General features: G+C 35.7%; 1 protein-coding gene across 3 annotated transcripts in view; it reads left to right on the forward strand.

Moving 5' to 3' along the window:
- The window catches only part of Neurl4 (neuralized E3 ubiquitin protein ligase 4), a 646,806-nt gene that overhangs the window by 63,786 nt on the left and 558,096 nt on the right, over positions 1-24,924 (forward strand). For all 3 annotated transcript variants that reach the window (XM_090397278.1, XM_090397280.1, XM_090397281.1), the window contains one exon: positions 13,962-14,073. In XM_090397278.1, coding sequence (XP_090253404.1) covers positions 13,962-14,073 — 112 coding nt within the window. The remainder of the gene's footprint in view (positions 1-13,961; positions 14,074-24,924) is intronic.

Genomic DNA, 24,924 nt, shown 5'->3' on the forward strand with positions numbered 1-24,924 from the left:
GTATACTCGCATAGATCTTGCCAGGAACACTCAGTAGGGAAATACCTCTGTAATTCTCACATTCAGTTTTATTTCCCTTTTTATATATGGGTACTATGAGAGCTTTACTCCAATCATCGGGAATTCGTCCATCAGTCCAGGCTTTCTGAACTATGCAGTGCAGCCACTGTAAGACTCTTATACCACCATACTTCAGCATTTCTGGTCGAATATCATCTACTCCTGCTGCCTTTCCACATTTGAAGCCTTTGATGGCTTTTTCTACTTCAGGTATGGATATGTATTCATGACTGCATGCCTGGTCAGTGTTTTTTATCACTGTGCTGTCATCACTGCTTGTTTCATTTAGCAGTTTTTCAAAGTAATTACTCCATACTTCAAGGATATCTTTTTCTCCTGTTTTCATTTCACCTTTATCATCTCTAATTCCTTTTACAGCACTCTTTCCTCCATTCCTAAGCTTCTTCAACAACCTCCAGAATATTTTGCCACCTTCTTGATATTTATTTTCTATATTCTTGCCAAAGTCCTCCCATGACTTTTGTTTAGCTAGTTTTACACACTGTTTAGCTTTCTTACATTTGTCTCTGTATTCTGTAAGAGTAAAAGCTGACTTATTTGCCAGGAACTTTTGATATGCTTTCTTCTTTTCCTTCACTGCCTCTTTAACTTCCTGTGTCCACCAGGGAGTTCTGATTTTTTTATCCTTGCACACAACCTCACCACATGCCTCTCTGGCAGAATCAATCAATGTTTCCTTCAGAGTTTGCCACTGAATCTCCAAGGTTTGATTCCTGTTCTCAAACTCTTTCATTTTCTTTTCAATAATATTTCTGTATTTTAGTCTACAGTTCATATCTGAGAGCTGCTCAACTTTTATTCGCTTTAAAACTTTCTTACATGTTATTCTTTTCAATATGAAATTTAATTTTATCCTGCTCAAGACTAAATAGTGATCACTTCCAATTTCAAATCCTCTGTACACTCTGGTGTCCTGCACCAGGGAGAAAACATCACTATCAACAATAACATAGTCAATGAGACTTTTCTTATTCCTAGCCTCTTCTCTCCATGTGAATTTGTGCACATTTTTATGTTGGAACATGGTGTTAGTAATAACCAGTCCATGTCCTGAGCAGAAATCCAACAGATATTTGCCATTATTATTAGCTTTGCTCTCTTCTCCAAATTTTCCCAAAATATTTTTGTATGTCTCACAATCATTTCCTACTCTACTATTTAGATCCCCAACAAGGACCAACTTTTCCTTTTTCATTGTGTCAGTTGCTTTTTCTAAAGTCTCAAAAAATTCCTCCACTTCTACCTTAGTAGAACCTTCTGTGGGACCATAGGCACAAATAAGTCTCATTGTCCAGTTCCCCATTCTCATATTTGCCCACATTACTCTACTTGAGACTGACTGCCATTCAAGAAGATTAGCCTCGTATTTTGTGTTGAATACTATGGCTACTCCTTCTTTTCCTTGATTGTCATTGCCTGAATATAACATTTTGTATTTATTGCTCAGAAAGATCTCACCAGTTTTGGTCTTTTTTGTTTCAGTCACCCCTATTATGTCGATCTTGTACTTATCTAATTCCTCAGCTAGCTCCATTTCTTTGCCATTCAGGCTTCTTACGTTGATAGTACCGATCTTTAACTCTGGTGATGTTGAGTTGGGGTTTGTTTTCAGATTTGTTCCAGTAGCTGACTTTTCGCTGTTCGCCCTGGTTCCCTGGCGAAAACAACCAGGAAAAAAGAATTAAACCAGGAATCAGTAAATAGAAAAAAATTAAAAAAATATCTTTTTTTTTAATTTAAATTTTTAAACATAAATGGATGGAAGACATTGAAAGAATGAAAACAGAAAGATTAGAAAAATAAGTTTTAAATTACAAACCATTAGGAAAATGAAAACCAAGATGACCTCTAAAGAGATTCAATGATGACTTCTAAGGCCAGAACAGGCCACTCTCTAGGCCTAAATCCTTGACAAGCATGATGATGATGAAATATCTTTGGTTATTTAATGTAAATTGTTTCTGGATTTCTTTGATCTGTTCATTTAAACATTTTCTGTGCCCTGATTATTTTATTGGCTGTCTTGCTGCACCCTTTGTATCCCTGAGTCCATAATTATCACAGGAGTTATTAAACCAGTTACTTCAGTCTTTTTCTTTACTGCCAGTTCACGCTCTTCATTAATTTTTAATTTTTTTTCCACTGCAATTTTAAATTGAACCAGACATAGAAAACATAGAAGTTTTCTACATCTACTTTTATGCTATCCTTGCTATGGATCCAGCAATAATCAATATTTTCAATTTTCATTCTCTTTAACCTACGTATTTTGCCATTTTTGTTTTAATTCAATCTCACATTTTCTTCTTTTCTTTATTTTATCTAGATTTAAAAATCAAGACATAAGTAGATATAAGAATAAATTTAAAAACAGATGATGCTTACGTTAAATAATAATTTAATGTATCATTCGTATTTAAATTTATTTTTATTTTTGTGTTATCTAGTTTATTAATATGGTATCTCCAATGATTCACATGCATTGAAAAATATTCACTGTTTATTTTGACCTTAATAATAGCACCAAATACAAAACGGTCAGTATCACACTCAGCTCCTCTATAACTGCAAATATTATTATTATTATTCAGGCTTCCATGGAGTCAAGAGACTCATCGTGGGAGGTCCTTCTTAGGAAACGTAAAGTCTTTCATACCACTCATTAACCATTCTTGCTCTCACCACTCTCTCAGACAATGCATTCCATGGTTCAACCACCCTCCATGCAAAGAAACCACTCCTCACCCTCTTGCTCACAGCTTCCTTTCATAACTTCCAGGAATGACCCCTAGTCATCGCTCCTTCCTGCTGTTCTACCAAGTGAAAGAACTCCCCAGAGTCAACCCTGTAACTTCCTCTCAACAGTTTAAAAGTCTCAATCATGTCACATCTACTAATATCTACCGAACTCTGCAGTCCACATTCCCTCAGCCGATCCTCATAACTAACAGTCCTGAAACCATCTTTGTTATCCACCTCTGTACCCTTTCCACAGTTAATTTATCCCCTTTCTCAAATTTGGTCCCCAGGACCAAATTTGAGAACAATAGTCTAACGATAACTATCTTTTATCTCTGCAGGTCAGCGTCCTCAGTATTGCAGTAATCCTCTGGGTTACCTTCACCACCTTTGCAATATGCTCTCTACATTTCAGTTTTCTATCAATTATCACCCTCAAATCTCTTGCCTTCCCTACTTCCTCCAGTATAGCTCCTCCGACAGAGTATGCAGCCTTCCATTAATGTATCCCAAACTTCAAGACTTTACATTTAGCTGAATTAAACCAATATCCCCCATTCATTTGCCCATCTGTCTAATTTATTCAAATCCTCTTGCAGGGCTGCCACTGCACTATTACTAATAACACTTCCCAGCTTCACATCATCTGCAAACAACTGAATATCCCCCCCCCCTACAATCCATTGACAATGTCATTGATATAAGGTTAAACAAACAATACAGGTCCCAGTACTGAGCCCTGTGGAACCCCCCACTTGTAACCTTCTGTCTCCTTAATATTTCTCCACCATACACAACCCTCTGATACCTATCAGACAGCCAATCCTGAATCCAGTTGACTTGTCGAACATCTGAACCCATGTGCTGCAACTTAAATACCAGCTTATCATGTGTCACCCTGTCAAATGCCTTTGCAAAATAAAAAAAAAAAAAGCAGTATATGCCTTTCCCTCATCAACTACTCTTGTCACTTTATTATAAAAGGCAATCATATTACTAAACCAAGAGTGTCCCCCTTAACAAATCCATGTTGACTCTCACATATAACATTACCCTCATCTGCCCAATGCTGTATATGGTCCCTCACTAATTTCTCCAAGATCTTAACAACTACTGATGAAACACAAACTGGCCTATAAGTAGACATTTCCAGTCTGCTACCCTTATGCAATGACACTATCTTACCTTCCTTCTATTCCTTGGATACCTTTCCCGTAGCCAGACTGAATGGTATTTTACCTCGGGTTTGAGAGAATATTCTAAAGAACTGACAGCTCCGTTGACCTGGCTTTACTGATTATCCAGTGTACTCAGTATTTGGAACACACTCTCCTCTTGCACCCCCTAAACCTCGAACCTACCCTATACCTCTAGTATTAAAACCTACTTCTCCAGGATGAAATACTCCAATAAAGTGTTCATTGAACAACTCCACTATGTCCTCTGCATCAGTCACTCTATTCCCATTTTTATCCCACAATCATTTCTCCTCCTACTGGCTACATAGCTAAAAAATTCCCTAGGTTATTCACTAGGAAATATTCTGGATGCAATTCTTCTGTCCCTGACTGATTATGATGTGGGCTATTTGATTAACTGTACATCTATCAGGAGATTTCCATTTTTATACACACACACACACACACACACACACACACACACACACATTAAATATTATTTAATGACAGAATTCCAAGATAATACAGATACAAGTAAATTTAATATAACCACACAACTAGTTTCGTCGGAATGCCAACTTCGTCAGGTGTGATAGCATAAAAAGCATATAAAAGACCGTAAAAAACATTGCACCATTACAACAACAGAGCATTAAAAACTGTAGTTATGTTTAATTGAAGTCTGAGCTACAGTTCTGTTGTTAAGTACATGCAAGCGTATAACTTCACGAGTTCGCCAGTACCAAATAGCAGAGCTGTGTGAGCCAAATAGCAGAGCTGTGTGAGTCTGGCAGACTATAACTGAGATTGCTGTTCATGTGGGAAGAGTTGAGGATTATTTCTTTTGATTCTAGTATATGACGTTCTAATTCATCGTAACATTTATGAATGTTGGATGTTGGATTCCAATCTATTTGATGTTGGCGGCCTTCATCATTGGAGTTAATTAGAACAGGACGTGGCTGGAGAGGGCGCTGGCTCTATTGTATAAGATATCTCTCTGTTGTTCTTCGAGACATAGATAGACAGACTTTTCAGTTTGGCTGTAATATGGTTTCTCACAGTTGCATATGATTCTGTAGACACCTGGAAACTGAAGATGGTGATGATTTTATTTGGAGTGGCTTAGAATTGACCAGAGTTTAGGTAGAGTGGAGAAACACATTTTGATATTGAATTTCTTCAAAATTCTTGCCAGTTTAGGGGTGAGAAAATTGATGTAAGGTAAGGAGATGTAAGCTCTGGGGTTGGTAGTAGCCTCAACAGTGTTTTGATGATGGTGGTATAGTAGTTTATTAATACTTTTGGAAGAGTAACCATTATTTGTGAAGGTCCTTTTAAGATGTTTCAGTTCATTTTTGTGCTCTTCTTCGTCTGACAATACGGACCTGCCATGATGAGTGAGAGTGGATATGATGCTGGATAGTAGTGAGAGGACGCATGCAGGTATCTATCTGTCTGTATAGGTTTTTCTGAAGATTGAGATTTTTAAAGAATTGGATAACCTGGTAAGTTTAATGTCTAGAAAGGGTAGAGAACCATTTACTTCAAGTTCGGCAGTAAACTTGATACCTCCTTGAAAGTTTTGGCAGGGAAATCTTCTTCTTACATCAAAAGTTCAGCTGACTTTGTTTTCAAAATAAAAAAATCTCAAACTCGAGAATTCAGATATCATGGCAAGTTTCGCCGTAGTAGCACTTTTTACTAATATGTCCACCCAAGATGTTCTCACTCTTCTAAGAAACAAGATTTCTAAAATTTTAAATTTTTTGAGATTTGAGATTTTTGAAATCTTGTTTCTTAGAAGAGTGAGAACATCTTGGGTGGAAACATTAGTAAAAAGTGCTACTACATCAAAACTTGCCATGATATCTGAATTCTCGAGTTTGAGATTTTTTTATTTTGGAAACAAAGTCAGCTGAATTTTTGATGTAAGAAGATTTCCCTGCCAAAACTTTCAAGGAAGTATCAAGTTTACTGCCGAACTTGAAGTAAATGGTTCTCTACCCTTTCTAGACATTAAACTTACCAGGTTGTCCAATTCTTTAAAAATCTCAATCTTCTTCAGAAAAACCTATACAAACAGATAGATACCTGCATGCGTCCTCTCACTACTATCCAGCACAAAAATTAGGCATCATATCCACTCTCGCTCATCGTGTCAGGTCCGTATTGTCTGACGAAGAAGAGCACAAAAATGAACTGAAACATCTTATATCCTTCACAAATAATGGTTATTCTTCCAAAAGTATTAATAAACTACTATACCACCATCATCAAAACACTGTTGAGGCTACTACCAACCCCAGAGCTTACATCTCCTTACCTTACATCAGTTCTCTTGCCCCTAAACTGGCAAGAATTTTGAAGAAGTTCAATATCAAAATGTGTTTCTCCACTCTACCTAAACTCCAGTCAGTTCTAAGCTACCCCAAATAAAATCATCACCATCTTCAGTTTCCAGGTGTCTACAGAATCATATGCAACTGTGAGGAAACCATATTACTGCCAAACTGAAAAGTCTATCTATCTACGTCTTGAAGAACACCAGAGAGATATCTTATACAATAGAGCCAGCGCCCTCTCCAGCCACTTCCTGTTCTAGTTAACTCCAATGATGAAGGCTGCCAACATCAAATTGATTGGAATTCAACATTCATAAATGTTACGATGAATTAGAACGTCGTATACTAGTATCAAAAGAAATAATCCTCAACTCTTCCCACATGAACAGCAATCTCAGTTATAGTCTGCCAGACTCGCATTGCTCTGCTATTTGGTACTGGCAAACTCGTGAAGTTATACGCTCGCATGTACTTAACAACAGAACTGTAGTTCGGACTCCAATTCAAACATGACTACAGTTTTTAATGCTCTGTTGTTGTAATGCAATGTTTTTTACGGTCTTTTATTTGCTTTTTATGTTATCATACCTGATGAAGTCGGCATTCCGACGAAACTGGTTGTGTGATTATATTAAATTTACTTGTATCTCTATTATCTCGGAATTCAGTCATTAAATAATATTTAACGTCTAGAAATCGAGTCAATTTGCTTACCAATAATATATATATATACATATATACACTAGGTGTGGCTATTAAATGACAAGACTGGTTGCAAAAATGTGGTTTATTATTACAATTGTACAACTTAATTGTTATCCCCTTCAACATACTTGGAGGGGAGTATGTTGAAGGGGATAACTATCTATACCCCGTTGCATATGACTGCAAGACGTACTGCAAGTCATCAGGTGTTATCTGCTTTAGTATTGCTGCCGTTTTCTCCTTTACCTCATCCACTGACTGAAAATGGGTGCCCTTCAATGCGGATTTCAATTTTGGGAAAAGGTAAAAGTCGTATGGTGCTAAGTCCGGAGAGTAACGTGGATGGTCCAACACTGGAATCGTCTTAGCCAGAAACTGCTTTAGAGACAGTGGTGCACTGTGGGCTGAAGCATTGTCCTGATGGAGAATCCAAGCATTACTCTTCAACAGATCTGGTCTCTTCTTCCTCACTCATTTTCTCAGCTTGACCAGAACCTCAAGGTCATAATGTTGGTTAACTGTCTGACCCTCTGGTACCCATTCAACCATTACCATGCAATTGATATAATAAAAAAAAAACCGATCAGCATTGCCTTCAGTTTTGACTTGCTCATTCTTGCTTTTTTCATCTCGGTGATGTGGGAGTTTTCTACATCACAGAGAATATCTCTTTGTTTCTGGATCATACTTGAAAATCCACGTCTCATGACATGTGATGATCTTCTCCTGCAAGTCTGGCTATGTTGTCAGCCGTTCCATGATGTCAGTGACATTAGACATTATTCTGGCAAAGTGACTTCACACGTGTTTCTTTTATAGCCGCCTGCAGACCAACTATGAGCGACAGCGAACAATGCTTATCTCAACTGCTTCTAGAACCTTCACGGTCATTCATGGCACAAGCGCATCCCACTTCTGTGAGTACATGATTCACAGCGCACCTTGTCTCGTTATTTAATAGCCAAACCTCATATATATACATGCTTTCTCATAAACATAGTGTTGCGTATTATTAAATTTTTAGATTTGGCCAGATTAATCTAGATGTAGCCAAATTAATCAGTCTTTCTCCATTAATATTTGTTTCTTCATGAAGGTTCTGACTTCCAAATTTTTTATACATTTCTTCTTTTTCAATTTTTTTCTGCTGAAATCTCCTAATAGGATAATTATTGGATTTTCTTTCGAGGATTAATTCCAGTTTTTCATAGAATTCATCATTTATTTCTTTTACTGTAGCTTTGTGGGTGCATATATGTTAATAAAAGTTATCTTGAACCATTTTTCTTGTAATTTTAACTTGTTTATTCTTCATTAAAAGCAGATGACCATAATTTTCTCCAATAATGAAGCCTGTTCAAAATTCATGCTTATCTGAGTTGTTTTCACCATAAAGTAAGAAATGGTTGTCCTCCTTCAAATTACTTTCCCCCATCCATCTTGTCTCGTGTATTGCTCTATCTATAACAGAAATTATTCTTGCTAGGATGAGTGTTTTTATTTTCCATATGTTGAATGGTTCTAGTCAGAAACTCCAGCTTCACACTCAGCTTATGTTAATAGCTTATAACAATTTACAGACTTTGTAAGAATGAAATGCATTAAGCTTGTCTCCTGAGACTTCTGGTCCCTCACCAAAGCTATGGGACTGAACTTCTGTCCTTTTATGTTTTTCACCTCTCCAACTATCATATAGATGACAAAGGCAGAGCTTATTCGACAGACACATTATACCTCTTCTGAAATTTTGCCAGAAGGATATTAGAAAAATACTCAGCCTTGATACCAATAAGTCTCTTGGCCCAGTTGGCATTCTTCCAGTTGTACTACAAGCTTCTACTCCAAAATTCATACCTATTCCTTGTCCTTTCTTGAAGCTGTTATCCTTGTCTGGCATCTACTCAACTGCTTGGAAGTAAGCTTTTATTCAGCCTGTTCCCAAAAAGGAAAATAAAAGTCAACCATCAAACTATCACCCTATTTCTCTCTCAAAAAGAATACAAAAATGTCATCACAGACTGCTTCTCTGTTTAGTCTCTCCAATCACTTGTGATCATCAATATGGATTCTGCCATTCTTGTTCCTTCCACAGCAGATCTGCTTACCAACTTCACCCACCTTTGGATACTGGCCATGCATGGAAAAGTTTGGAGATACTCAAGTGGTTTCTTGTAATATTTCCGAGGCATTCAATTCTGATTCATCATGGCCTTCTTACTAATCTGCTATCTTTCTGCATTCCTCCTCCACTTTCTGAATGGATTGCCAGCTTCTGCTCTGGTTGTTCACTGTAGATCCTCATGGATGATTTCCTTTCATCAGATTTTTCGTTCAGTTCTGGTGTATCCCAGGGCTCAATAATGTCAGCTACACTCTTCATTTTATGCATCAATGATTTTCTCTCCCTAATACCTGATCCTATTCATAGCTTTGCTGATGACAGTACTCTCCACTCCTCGTTTTCATTTTCAAAATCCTGTAGTATTCAGATAACTCACATCTCAAGAACTTCTTTAGCCAATGCCTTAAACATTGATTCTCCTTGCCATTCTCAAGTGTAGTGAAGACAACCTGGTTAATTTTAATGCTTCCAGAATGCAATCCTGTCTCATTTCTTGGAAGAAAGACTATGCCTCTTCCCCCCTCCCCTCACATTTGACAAGTTTTCTCTTGAGTTATCTCTCAGATCTAATCTATCCTGGCCTAAGCACATCAGGTCCACTGCCTCTTCATACCCCAAAAACTTGGTATTGCTTTTTGTTCCAAACAGTACTTCTGTCCTTTATAAATTTATAAAGCTCAAATCCACCCACACTTAGAATATTTTCCCACATTTGGGATGGTGCGCCTAAGACTTACATCAGAATGCTTGATTGTATACAGAAGTGAACAGTTTGCTTAATTAATGACTCCTCTCAAGTCACTTTCCATAGGTGCCCTTCCTTCCACTCTCCTCAACTCATGTATGAACACAAGTAGCAGCTGGTCAATATTCACATATAGTTCAACTACATAATAATAGAAAACAGTTTTTTGGAAAGAGTTTCTTCATATACATACTGAGGTCATCTCATTGACCTAAACTGTGGACTCCAAAAGGAAATAAATAGGAGAGTTCAACTTGCCTGGAGTGCATTCAGAAAATTGAAAAACATTTTTCAAAACAATGATGTCCCACTCTGTTTAAAAAGGAAGACATTTAACCAGTGTATACTTCCAGTCATCTCATATGGTTGCAAAACTTCGTCGCCAACAAGAGCACTGGCAAATAAATTAACAATAACTCAAAGAAAAATGGAGAGGTTGATGCTAGGCATCATATTAAAAGATAAGAAGCGAAACACCTGGATAAGAAGCCAGACTCGCATCACTGACATCATTCTTCACCACAAGTGACTAAAATGGAAATGGGCTGGACATTTATCCAGAAGAGAAGATGAGCGATGGACCACCATACTTACGAACTGGATTCCTAAAGAAGGGAAACGAAGCCAAGGACGTCCTAAAAAAAGGTGGAGTGAAGAACTGTCAGAGTTTATTGGGGAAAGTTGATCAACCATTGCCAAGAACAGAGAAAGGTGGAAAGAACTGGAGGAGGCCTTCGTCCAGCAGTGGACAGAAAATGGCTGAAAAGAAGAAGAAGAAGAAGTTCAACTTCAAACTTGAACCAATTTCTCATCCTCTGCCTGCATTTCCTATCCTCTGCTCTTTGGAAATCTTTTCCATACTGTTTATCCCTATGATTGCAACATTTAAGTCTTCAAAACACACAGATTCCTTTCTTATTTTCTAACCACTTATCCACACATGACACTCATTGACCTTGGTACTTGGGTGTGAGACTGATATAGCTTTTTTATTATTATTTTATTTTTTTAATATATATATGTTCAAATTTCCTCAGATGTGGCTGAGGTCACCATGCCACAAATATCATTTTCATCACTAGTTGCTATGTATTCTATGCCACATTTCTCTCTCCATTCTGATCATTCGCATTTTTTCTGTTCTTTACTCCTTCACTCCCTCACTCAGTTCACTATTGTCATTGTTGGACAACATATTAACTACTTACCATCTGTGTTATTATTCTTCATTTGCTGCACAAATTCTTCAGATCCCTTTCAGCATTCTTTTGCTCACCTTCCAATGCTACTCAAGCATCCTTTGATACTTCATCTTTACAGCTTTCTCTTATTTGTGTGGATTAGTCATTCATTTCTTCCAACATGCAGTGTTCTTCATTCTCAACAGCTGTTATTTCATTGACTCATTATTTTCTAGCCTTATTGGCCAAGTACACAGCATTCATATTTTCAAACCTACAGGCTATAGGTTCACATCATATATTTGAACCTACAGCCTGTTGGTTGGGTGTTTGTGAAGTCTCTAGTGTTGTGTCCCTATTTACGATTATTAAACTTTCTTTTTCTCCTTTCAAGTGAATCTATATTTTCTTTAATCAAAACTTAACTATGCACGAGATATTTACAAAATTCAAATATTTAAGCCTTTTCTCCCCTTAGTGTCCCTAATATTTATATTATACTGCACCTTTCAGGACATTTAGTTTAGGATATATAATTCGAAAACAAGGAGCAAATACAAAAATATGTCTGAGTGTGAAACTATTAAGCAGTCGTGACCCTTTATCTCGTAACTTAACACATTAATTTCCCGTGTGATTAGGTTCTTATGTTTTTTCAAGTGGTTTATTAGGCAGCAATTTCAGACAACTGTATTATTAATGAACAAATGTTTATTTAAATCATAAACATGGTACAATTCAATTTCTATTATATAAAACACAATTCAATACTAAGAATAAAATTACAAATTACACAAGCAAAATACAAGTATTAGGGCAAAATCCTATATGGGAATTTGCGATCATGCCGTCATAACAGACCTTATACATATAAATATACACATATAATCCTGGAACAAGATAACACTTTACTTAACCTTATACTAGTCAGAATGTTCTATATTGCCATAATACTATGGACATTAATGGTTATATTCAGTCTACCTTATCCAACTTACAAAACAAGCAATATAGGTTAAACTATCCTATTGCTATGCCCATACATACATTTGACCCTTAAGACACTCTCATATGAAATACCATGTGCATACATAAATCTCTAGCACATGAATGCTTATCAAATAATATAAACTAGTTTACTCTCATTCTACGCTGATTTGTACTAAAGTCCTAGTATATCTTCGACTGTCCGGTAATTAACAATGATTGCAGCTATATGCGATTTCAATTGATAGGACGAACCCTGGTTTTCACGATCTATACCTTTCGTGCTTGAATAAAGGACACACAGGATCTTCTATTCTATCGTTATGGAACTCATCACGTGGGCACGGACTTCTGTATGGATTTTCTTTCCCTCGATATGAGCACTGGATGATGAGATACATAGACAATTCTTTCCTTCTTATAACTATATGGCATTCCTCGTCTCTTGCAGTAGGAATATGGGATCGAATTCCCGCACACTTTGTTTCCTTGTTGTGTCGGATGGAGATAACTCCTACGCCATCACTCAGGAAAACCCATGTTACCTATACGAGAAATTCGAGAAGAAACTCTGAGGAAAAAAGCCCTGTGTGTGTGTGTGGGGGGGGGTCCTAACCCTTTTATCTGCATGGCCCTATCGGCACCTTCTTCAATTTCTTTTCTTCTCCCTACTGGAGTCGATCTCATTCACCAATTAAAGTCGTGTTTTTTCTGCCCAAAACATGCAACAGTTCCTTGCACGCGACTCTCATGGGACAACGTCTCACTTTGGGAATTGACCGTGAGTGATCGTCATTTGTTTTAAGCTAGCCTCTATACTAAATTAATCCCCTTTTTAGAATTTACTTGAATATTTTAATCTCCTCTTTTTGAGTGTTAAACTAGCCTCTCACATACAAATTCTTATCTCTAATCTTCTTTGTCTTACTTAACCTATTTTTTCCATATCCCTTTTTTTTTTTTGTAATAAGAATCCCTTTTTTATTATTTAGTTAAACAGTTTCTGTTATAATTAATTTTCTTGGATGCAAGCATATTTTCTGTCTTTAAATATCTTGTATTAGCTACTTACATAGGATTTTATATTTTTATTTTCATGTTACACCATGATAACTGAAATTTTTACATTTTTGGTTATCAGGGTGTAACACTAGGTGGTAAACAGCTTGCATCACCCATTGTGAGGCCATCACGCTGCTTTATTAGGTCTCTGATTATCTAATCCTTAGTTTACTCACTATACTAGTGACTATAAGTTTACAGCCTTTTGTATATGGAATTCACATAATATATATATACTTGACTAACCAACAGGCAGATGTTCATTGATTTATGCATAAAACAATTTTCATAGTTTATCCATTGGGAGGAATCCTACATGGAACAACATAATCCTCAAGCTGAAACTTTCCTGATGCTACTTATAAGTACTATTTTGAGCAACTTTTAACCACTAATAGTATACTATATAAAAAAATCTTAATCTAGCAAAAGATTAGCAGAAAATGCTAAAAGAATTTTCGTTTTATGTTAATAATAAAAAAAATCCTTTATCCTTATAATATAAAACAACTTCACAAAATAATATTAAATCACTTATTATGGACAGCCCAATTGGACACCTCATTCACTATTAACACTAGTGAAATCTAATAATAATGAATAAGAATAATAAACAAAGTTTGAAATGTATATGATAGAGGAAGACTAATAACATGAATTGTGATATTCAGTGCATGAAAAATTAATTCAGAGAAACAGTGTTCAACCTTTTGGTCATCTTTAATTTGTTAGCATATTTAATTATTTTATTTATGTTAAAGGTATGTTACACTGTTTCAGCAGCTGAATTTTTTTTTATCTATCTTTGTTTGACAGATACGCATAGATGAATTGGTGAATAAATGGTCAGGCTCAATTGAAATGGGAGTGACAACACACAATCCTGCAGCACTGAACTTTCCAGCCACAATGACAAATATGAGATCAGGTAACATTTTACTTACTTGCATTAAACTGTAATTCTGAACTTACATTTTGCTTAGTTGCATTAAACTGTAATTCTGAACTTGCATTTTGCTTAGTTGCATTAAACTCTGATTCAAAATGTATATATTATTTTGCTTTTTTTTTGTTTTTTGTCATTTTCACACAGGAGATTTTAGAGCTATAATACATTGGTTCTGTGTGCCAATTAGAAATGAAAGCCAAGAACTTACAGAATTTTTTTAAAAATAGCTGTAGTTGTGTTTATATTTTCATCTATTTCTTTGTTATATGTTTCTGTATTCATTCATTTGTGTATGTACATGCATGGATGGAGGGAGGCTTAAAAAACTTAAAATTTGCGAGGGGAACCCCTTATCACTCTCTTAATCACCTCTTATCACCTCTCATATCTTATCTGGGATGCAAGGAATTCATTTATTTATTTTGGTCAGTTAATATACAGTTACAAACCAAGCTTAAGAGTAAGTACCTCCAATCAAGTAGATGTTATTTTCCTTTGCAACAAGTAATGAAGAAGAAATTTGTTAATTTATAACTTTCTCTTTTATATTCCAATTGATTCTTATCCAGCGGGCCTATGCACACTTAAACATAAATTTAAAAAATGTGAAGAAAAATAAAACTAACTTGTTTTATTTTTCTTCAGCTTTTACTGTTATTTTACTTTTATTTACAGCCCATTCTCATTATAACAAACTTGTAGGAACCAGAGGAATAATTTGTTACAATAGATGTCTTGTTATAATGGCAAATCTAGGCTCTGCAGTTTACATTCTCTCAATCTGTCCTCATTCCAGAGACCTGAAATTTAGTCAGTCATCTCCGAACCCTCTCCAACAACTCATCATCCTTTTGAAAACCGGGATGATGCATCTCTGACTCCATCCTGGTTTTCAAGAGATCTTTCATTTCATTCACTTCCTCTAAGATATCCCCTCCAATCTTATAATTCTCTGCAGGATGCAGAGAATATAAGTATAATCTCTAAGCATAAAAAATAAGCATAAACATAATCTCTGCATCCCATCTTTGCTTCCTAAATTTTAAAACCTTATACTTGACTACATTGAACTGGCATTCCCCCCCCCCACACACACACTCACCAAGTCTGTTCAAGTCCTCTTGCAAGGCTACAACATTCATTCTACGCCTCATAGCTCTCTGCAACTTTGCATCATCTACAAACAACCATATATCAACTATTTAAGCCGTTTCCAATGTCATTTATATATAAATTAAACAACAATTGCCCCAAAACAGATTCTGTGGCACACCAATAGTGACTTTCCTCTTCTGGGATATTGCTTCCTCCCATATACAACCTGCCAGCAAGCCAATCTCCAGTTTTTATTACTGACCTTCACGACAAATTTTTATAGCAGTTATTTAGTTAAGTCAAAGAATCTTAAAGGCTTATAGAGGATTTTTTTTAGGAATATTACAAAGTCTGTATAAAATGAGCTGAATTTTAATTCTGCTTTCCTTCATAATGTAATATCCAGAGGTTATGAATAACAGTGGAGACAACATTGATTTGTCTTACACCTGATTTTTTTTTATCAAACCATCATCTTGAGTACCTCCTTCATTTCTAATGGCTGACTGATAACTTGAGCATAAGCTATATATTGCTCTGAACAACTTTCCTCTTGGCACATTATCACATGCCTTTTTCCATGTGTACAATGTTTAAATATAGATACTACCTGCTTATATTCCCATGATTTTTAAAAATAAAAATCCTATCTTTAACAATCCTTATTTGGCCTGAATCCAGTTTATTCTTTCCCAAGTTTCTCTTCTAAATTTTTATTTATTTATTTAATTATTTTTTATTTTTTGATATCTTCTTGAACATGCTTATTCAAACCATACCTGAAGCACACAGGGAATTTTTTTTTTTTATAATTCTTATATTTTATGGATGGGTACTATGGATGCCAGCCATCAGAGTTACGTAGTGCATCAGTTGTGTAACATATAAAAGCTGTTGTAATGGTTTCTCAGATTAGCTTACATAGATTGCTATGCAAGATTACTTTTTTGATTGCTTTTTTAAACTTATTTAAAACTTTTATTAAATTATAAAATTTTAATTATTATTCTTATTTAAACTTTTCTATTGAAAAGATAATAAAAATAAGTAATTTTAAAAAAATCAAAGTTGAGCATCCTTCATGGTTAAACTGTAGAATCAAATATGCAAATATTATTTGAAAAAAAAAATCAAAACAAGATTCAAATGTTGAACACTCGGTATTCAATCAGGGATAGAAAAAAACTCCAAAGTAGTAGTGCTGGAAAAGAAGAAATTATATCAAACATTCCTAATAAGTAGATCAGATATATCTGAAAAAAATCAGCCAGAGATAGAAAAAAATCCAGAGGTAGTCACAATATGGTGGCAGCTCTTTTAAGTATGACATTCAGTACCTAGGTCATCTGTGGATGATTTAGTGCCTGCACACTTGAATGGTGCTGTGTATGAAACAGCAGATGCTTAGTCTCGATGGCAGCCTTAATGCTTCAGTTCTAGTGGTATCATCAAATTCCTGCCATGCACCCACAAGGGGTGTGGGTACATGGCAGGAATATGAAAAATTACTATATGAAAAAATTATATCATTACTAACTTCCTATCTACAATTTTCCTCCAAATCAGTCTGATACTTGTCAAGACTCCAACATTATCAGATCTTATATGTCTATCGTCTAAGGCACTTTGTGCCATATCAATCCACCTATATCTTGGTCTTCCTCTGGGTCGTTTTGCTGCCAACCTGGCAGAGAACACTTGTTTTGCTAATCTTTCCTCGCCCATTCTGTTTAGGTGACCATACCATCTGAGATTAGCTCTGCTAACGCATTCCTGGATGCAGACAATGTCAAGTTCTTTCCTAATATCCTCGTTTTTAATATGATATTGCAATTGATGCCATCTGTTCATGCCTATAATCTTTCTCAGGACTCTCATATCTGCGGTCTCTAGTCTTTGGTCAAGTGTTTTACTTCTGACCCAGCTCTCAGATCCATAAGTTAACACTGGTTTGAACACTGTCTTGTATACAGCTAATTTAGTGTTCTGGCTAATTTCTCTCTTATTCCATATGAATTTATTCAATTGACTTCCCACCATACCAGCTTTGCTGATTCTGTTGTCTATTTCTATATTTAATTTACCATCTTCAGTAAAAATTGTGCCTAAGTAGCTGAAATGTTTTACTTGTTCCACAGGTTCTCCATTCACAACACAGTTGACATTTTCAGTGATTCTGCCTATTTTCATTGTCTTTGTCTTTTTATTGCTGACCTTCATACCATATCTATTACAACAGCTATTCAATTTAGTCAGAGAATCTTGCAGACTTGTAGCGGATTTATTTAGAAGTGTAACATCATCCGCATAAAGCAAAGATCTGACATTAACATCTCCAATTTTGATATCATGTTTAATACCACTTTACTTCATAATGTGATTCATATAGATAATGAATAACAGAGGGGATAATGTACATCCTTGTCTCACACAAGATTTAACATTAAACCATCTTCCTGTACTTCCTTCAATTCTAACTGCTGACTTACAACTCAAATAAAGACTAAGTATTGATATAATGCCCCATTGGCACCATATAACTGCAGCGTATTGAATAGCTTCTCTCTTGGCACCTTATCATGTGCCTTTTCCAAATTGACAAAACTTAAATACAGATCTATGTTATATTCCCATGCTTTCTCGACTATTTGTCGTAAAGTGAAGAGCTGATCCTGACAGCCTCTGTTTGGCCTGAATCCAGCTTGTTCTTCACCAAGCTTTTCTTCCACAATTCTTCTCAACCGTTTCTCAAGTATACTTGCATAGATTTTGCCAGGAACACTCAGTAGGGAAATACCTCTGTAATTCGCACATTCAGTTTTATTTCCCTTTTTATATATGGGTACTATGAGAGCTCTACTCCAATCATCAAGAATTCTTACCTCTGTCCAGGCCTTCTGAACTATGCAGTGCAGCCACAGCAAGACTTTTATACCACCATACTTCAGCATTTCTGGTCGAATATCATCTACTCCTGCTGCCTTTCCACATTTTAAGCTTTTGCTGGCTTTTTCTACTTCAAGTATGGATATGTATTCCTGCCTGCATGCCTGGTCAGTGTTTTTTACCACTGTGCTGTCATCACTGCTTGTTTCATTTAGCAGTTTTTCAAAGTAATTACTCCATACTTCAAGGATATCTTTTTCTCCAGTTTTCATGTCACCTTTATCATCTCTAACTCCTTTTACAGCACTCTTTCCTCCATTCCTAAGCTTCTTCAACAACCTCCAGAATATTTTGCCACCTTCTTGATATTTATTTTCTATATTCTTGCCAAAGTCTTCCCATGACTTTTGTTTAGCTAGTTTTACACAGTGTTTAGCATTCTTGCATTTGTCTCTATATTCTCTAAGAGCACAAGCTGACTTATTTGACAGGAACTTTTGATATGCTTTCTTCTTTTCCTTCACTGCCTCTTTAACTTCCTGTGTCCACCAGGAAGTTCTGATTTTTTTATCCTTGCACACAACCTCACCACATGGCTCTCTGGCAGAATCAATCAATGTTTCCTTCAGAGTTTGCCACTGAATCTCCAAGGTTTGATTCCTGTTCTCAAACTCTTTCATTTTCTTTTCAATAATATTTCTGTATTTTAGTCTACAGTTCACATCTGAGAGCTGCTCAACTTTTATTCGCTTTAAAACTTTCTTACATGTTATTCTTTTCGATATTAAATTCAATTTTATCCTGCTCAAGACTAAATAGTGATCACTTCCAATTTCAAATCCTCTGTACACTCTGGTGTCCTGCATCAGGGAGAAAATATCACTATCAACAATAACATAGTCAATGAGACTTTTCTTATTCCTTGCCTCTTCTCTCCATATGAATTTGTGCACATTTTTATGTTGGAACATGGTGTTAGTAATAACCAGTCCATGTCCTGAGCAGAAATCCAACAGATATTTGCCATTATTATTAGCTTTGCTCTTTTCTCCAAATTTTCCCAAAATATTTTTGTATGTCTCACAATCATTTCCTATTCTGCTATTTAGATCCCCAACAAGGACCAACTTTTCGTTTTTCATTGTGTCAGTTGCTTTTTCTAAAGCCTCAAAAAATTTCTCCACTTCTACCTTAGTAGCACCTTCTGTGGGACCATAGGCACGAATAAGTCTCAGTTATACAGCTTTGATCCTTAAGCACCCCCGTTCTAGTGGTATTGGCAGAGCCATCACACTGTAATAGTACAAAAACAATTTCTGCTAGCATTCCTTTCAGTATACATGCAAGGCATGAACACTATCGATGTAGTGACTAGACAGGATTCTGACTTAAAGGCATTCAGTCATCATCCCACATCAAGGGCCTAAAGCTGTTCAGTCCCTAATGCACGCGAAGCATGATGAAGGCCTTACATCTAACAGAATGAGTATGGCCTTCGAATAATTGGCCATGTTATGTACAATGGAGTCTGATCCCTTCCAGCTCCAAGTCAAGGCTGCCTGGGATTTGGCCAGTCGAATGATTACCTTAATCTTTTAATAGGTATGTGATTTTGACCTAGCACTTCGTTAGCAGGTGTAATTTTTAGCAGAAAAATGTAAAATGTTCATCAGTAGCTAAATAAATGTCATAGAATGATTTTAGTAACAATTTAGAAGATGAATAAAAACAATAAGAATAACAAGCTGGGTTCAGGCCAAATCGAGATTGTCAGGATCAGATTTTCACTTTAAGACAAATAGTGGAGAAATCATGAAAATATAACAAGGATCTGTGTTTAAGTTTTGTAGTTGTGGAAGAGCCATATGATGAAGTTTCAGAAAAACTTTTCAAAATGCTACAGTTATATGGTGTAAATGGTATACTAATATTATATTGAGCAGTATAATATTAGTATACAGCAGAGGTCAGTCGATTGGTAGAGCTTCTGCTACTAATGGCTCACACAAAAAGTTAAGCAAGTTTGAGTGTGGTTAGTAGTTGGAAGGGTGTGCCAACAGCATCGTTTGATGCTGTTGGCACGCCCTCCCTCGATGAGTCTTTGGACTCCCTGGAGGTGTCACAGTAATAATAATAATAATAATATGTAATCTGTATCCGAGTTGTAAGTCAGATATTTGGCTTCAGTCTAATCAGTAGAAAGATTCAGTCTTTGGCCAGCTGAAGTAGAAGAATTCCTGTTATGTGTATCATAACAAATGAAATGAATCAGGAAAATCCTCGTCTTATCTTTTTTTGCCACTTCATACAAAGGCCTGTTGGGTTTGCTTTAGGCACTTTCTGTGGTGTTTTTATTTTATAATAAATTTTATTTAATCCTTTATCCAAGTGTAAGCAAACAAAGTTTGCGCCTATAGTATCTTCAGGACTGAGGCAACTCATAGTAAAGGTTGACCAAGCTCTCATCACTCTCAATATCTCCCATAATGCAAAGCACATCTCCTTGCGGACATGTATAATGCTATGCATTAAGGGAAGGGCCACTACCCAGACTGGTTTCGACCTTTATTAAGGTCTCGTCAGTGGGAGCCAGACCCAGAAGTGGTAATACTATGGCAGAAGCAATGGAGAGGTCATATTTACCTATACGAGTTGCCAAAAAGTGTACCACCTTATTATTAAATTACTCTGAATTTAGAGAAAGATGTCGGAAGTTTATTTTCCACTTGGTTAGACTATAATAAATTTAGTTTGATCCTTCTCCATTACTTCTCCAAGATGACTTCTCCATTGCTCCCACCTTGGTATCACCACCTCTGGGTCTGGCTCACACTGACGAAACCTCAATAAAGGTCTAAACCGGTTTGGGTAGTGGCCCTTCCCTTAATGCATAGCATTATACATGTCTGCAAGGAGATGTGCTTTGCATTATGGGAGATAGTGAGACAAGGAGTGATGAGAGCTTGGTCCACCTTTACTACGAGTTGCTTCAGTCCTGAAGATACTTAAGGTGCAAACTTTGTTTGCTTACACTTGGATAAAGGATTAAACTAAATTTATTATAGTCTAACCAAGTGAAAATAAACTTCCAACATGTTTTTATTTTAGTTTATATTATGCTGTCTTAAAAGTTGTTTATATTAGAAGTATTAAAATTTGTCTTAAAGTACTGAAAGAGTACAATTTTGGCACTACATAATAATAATAAAAAAAAAAACAATTTGGAAGTTTTGCGATTTATGTGAAGATTCAAAATTTACAAAATGTCAAATATGCAAACAACAGAATATCTGGGTGGCACAGGAAAAAGGAAGTACACATCTGTAATTGATCTTGGAAACACAACTATATTCATGAATTTGTAAAATAGAATGAAACTGAAATATCAAACCACAGTGCAATAACAAACAAGTAGTCATAATCTAAAATAAATTCACCAAAACAAAAAAATTTTATGTGATAACAAATAATCTAAAAAAATAGGATGCAGATGACAAACAGACAAAATCTTTGTACTATATAGCTGAAATGATGATTGCATTGCGATTAACAGACCATAATGAATTTTTTAGAAAAAAAAATTCCAAGGATAATGAGTCAACTTATTCTGCGGTACAATTTCTCAGAAAAAATTTCTTTCAGTATAACTTACTAGCATTTTCATTGAAAGAGTTTTTTTAGAAGAGGAATTATTTCTGAAAAAATTAGACAAGGCTTCTCCCAAAAAATGCCAAAAAATTTTTTTCCTACATCATAATTTATTGCCAATTCATTTTGATTAATAAATACATAATTATTGTCCATATTTCACAATTTAAAATAAAGTTCTGTTAATATTTTTATTTTGTCATTTGAGGAAATAAGTGCAATATATGTTCTGATTTTTAGGCTTTTTTATATTTTTTTATAATAAATACTCCCTATGAAATTTAATGACAGTTGTATTATGTTTGAACTGGAGAATGTAATGGATCCATCCATGTGTTACAGCTACTTCTAGAAAGAAGCTTAAAGTTTTAAAACACTAGCAGAGAATTTATAAGAGCGTAACATTTGGCGTTGGAGTTGCCTTAGCTTGTAATATTTTAGGGACATGAACTCTTCATAGCATCCTGTATATTTGCCTTTTATTAGTGCATTGATTAGGTATCACTGGCCTGATAGGTGTTATGAGCTCTTCTTTCTCATCAGAGAGACAATACGGAAACTGTAAAAGGACAATAACCCTCTGTTAATTATACCATATCAATCCTATATCAAAATATTAAATTTCTAAGTGAATTCTTGGTAGGTGCAGATGCTAAAATACACTTGGTCGTCGACTTACGACCGTCTGCACTTACGACCACAAAAAAAAAAAAAAAAGAATAAATTAATAGTAAATCAGGCAGCTGCGCATACGATAACTATGGGATACGATAGTTATCGTACGATAACCCGCGTACAATAACTATCTCTCACATACACTCAGTCGCTTTCAAGCATCTGTTGCATGTGGTGTATTAATTAAAATTCTACTGAAATACTACCCATAAAATGTCTAGTAAAAGGAAAATGCCTTCATCTGCAGATACGCCAGTTAAGAAGTCAAGGAAAACTATTAATTTAGAGTGTAAATTGAACGTTATCCAGAAGTATGAAGACAGAAAGAAAATGAATACGATAGCACGTGACTTGAAGTTATCACCTTCCATGGTATCGACGATACTTAAGGACAAAGAAAGAATTCGGGAAGCTGTGAAAGGTTCCATACCTATGAAGTCAACTGAAAACAATACTGAAAACAGCATTATTTTTCACATTATGTACAATATACATAATTATAAATTTAAAACATTATGAAAATAAATTATAAAGATGATAAAAAGATTAGAAAGGTTAAAGAATATTGTTAATAAATATATGGCCGACATACAACCAGATCGACTTACGACCTGTCAGCCAGAACGGAAGTTGGTCGTAAGTCGACGACCAAGTGTATATGCATTAATTTGGAATACTTAGAACAAAATATGGAAGATATTACAGTAACATTATTATAGAATGTGAGCAAGTTATTAAGTTGCCTTTCCTTAGTAAATCCATGCTGTTCATTGCAGCATAGAGATTCACTGTCAACTCATTTCCAAAGGCGAGCCCTAACAATTTTTCCAAAATCTTTACCACCACTCCTGAGATACTGATTGATAGGTCTTTGCACCATCCTTGTGCTAAGGGATTATCATACATTGTTTCCATTCCTGCAGAATCTTCTATGTTCTGAGACTCAAATTATATAGCCTGGTCAAAGGAATAGCCAGTTCAGCTGAACACTCATTTAGCTCCTGTGCTGATATCCCATCAGTTCCTATTGCCAAATTCTTATTCAGTTTGTGCAACAGCTCTACTACCTCCTCTTTATACAACTGAGTTTCTTCATTCAGTGAAGCAGTAGTGAACTCAATGTTGCATGCACCAGGTTGATACTTTTAGCAAAATGGGCACTCATTAGTTGAACAACCTCTTCTGCATCTGTTATTCTCTGCATCCATCTGCATTTAGAAGAATTATTCTTTCATATTCATTCTTTCTTTTACTTGCAGAATATTGATAGAATTCTTGGGTTGTCTTTAGCACGCAGAGCCAGTTTCTTTATATATTCAGACTTAGGTTTGTGTACAACAGTTGTGGCTCTTCTTCTAACCTGCTGCTTATAATTTTCATGACAAACATCATCCTTATGCACACAGTATTACTTCCACATGATCTGTTTCTTACGAATCTTGCTTAATAAGATTACACATCCATTTGACTCCGTATTTATTTTTTGAACTCTTGGGACACATTCTGATATTACATCATTTAAGTATTTTTTAAATGCTTCCCATGCACTGTCGATATTCTTCCCATCCAGCAACTGATACATTCTGTTGAACTCAGTATACTCCTCAGTGAATCATACTTCCCTGCTTTGTAGTTCAGCATGTAACCTTTTCTGAATGGAACATTCATAAACTTAGTCACTTCCCAAGTGACTAAGTCACAAACCAGATGCAGAATAGTTATGTCTTTAACTGAAACACCCGCTGACACTATAATCAAATTTAACACTCTTTGATTTCAAGTTCCATCTGTCACATGCTGCTTGAGGACGTTGTCTTGCAACAACTCAATAAATTTAGTTTCATTCTTCTCATGAGATTTTACTGCTACCCAATCAATATTTGGATAAAGTCTCCCATTATGATTACTCTCTTCATGCCCATAATCTCTATTCGTTGATGCATTTCTTCATCACTAGCAGTCCATCCACCAGGTCTGTAACAACACCCTACAATGCAATTGATCTTGTAAATTCTACCTGACACCAGATGGCTTGCAATTCACTGCCACATGAAATACTGTTACTAGTACCACAATTATAGGTCTCAACACTAACTGGATTCAAGTCATCTGATATCGTTAGCAGCACACTCCCATCCTCTTATATCCTTTCTATTCCTCCTAAAAGTACTGTACCCTTTACACTCAGTACCAATTAGTATGTCTAAGTCTGATAGCCAGTCTTACTAATGCCTACAATCTGAGGCCCCAACATAATGACCAAGGCAGCAAACTATCCCTTTGTTTCTGATATTCCTAGCATTCGTGTATAGACATAATAATCTATCTTCATGTTCTTTTGTATACTCTTGTCTGCAGTCTGCATGACAGAGTTGGACAACTTGCAGATCTCTATTCTTCTCTAGTGCCTTATACATGTAGACATATTTGCACACGTTTGATGAGTCCGAGCCAGATGAACAAAAAATCTTTTGTGGGTGGTAGCCAACAGGAGTTTGTTGATGGGGAAAAAAATTATATCCTCTT

The sequence above is a fragment of the Typopeltis vanoorti genome, chromosome 8 (assembly GCF_054136105.1).
Source record: "Typopeltis vanoorti isolate ZY-2024b chromosome 8, IOZ_Tvanoo_1.0, whole genome shotgun sequence".
NCBI classification, from domain to species: Eukaryota; Metazoa; Arthropoda; class Arachnida; order Uropygi; family Thelyphonidae; genus Typopeltis; species Typopeltis vanoorti.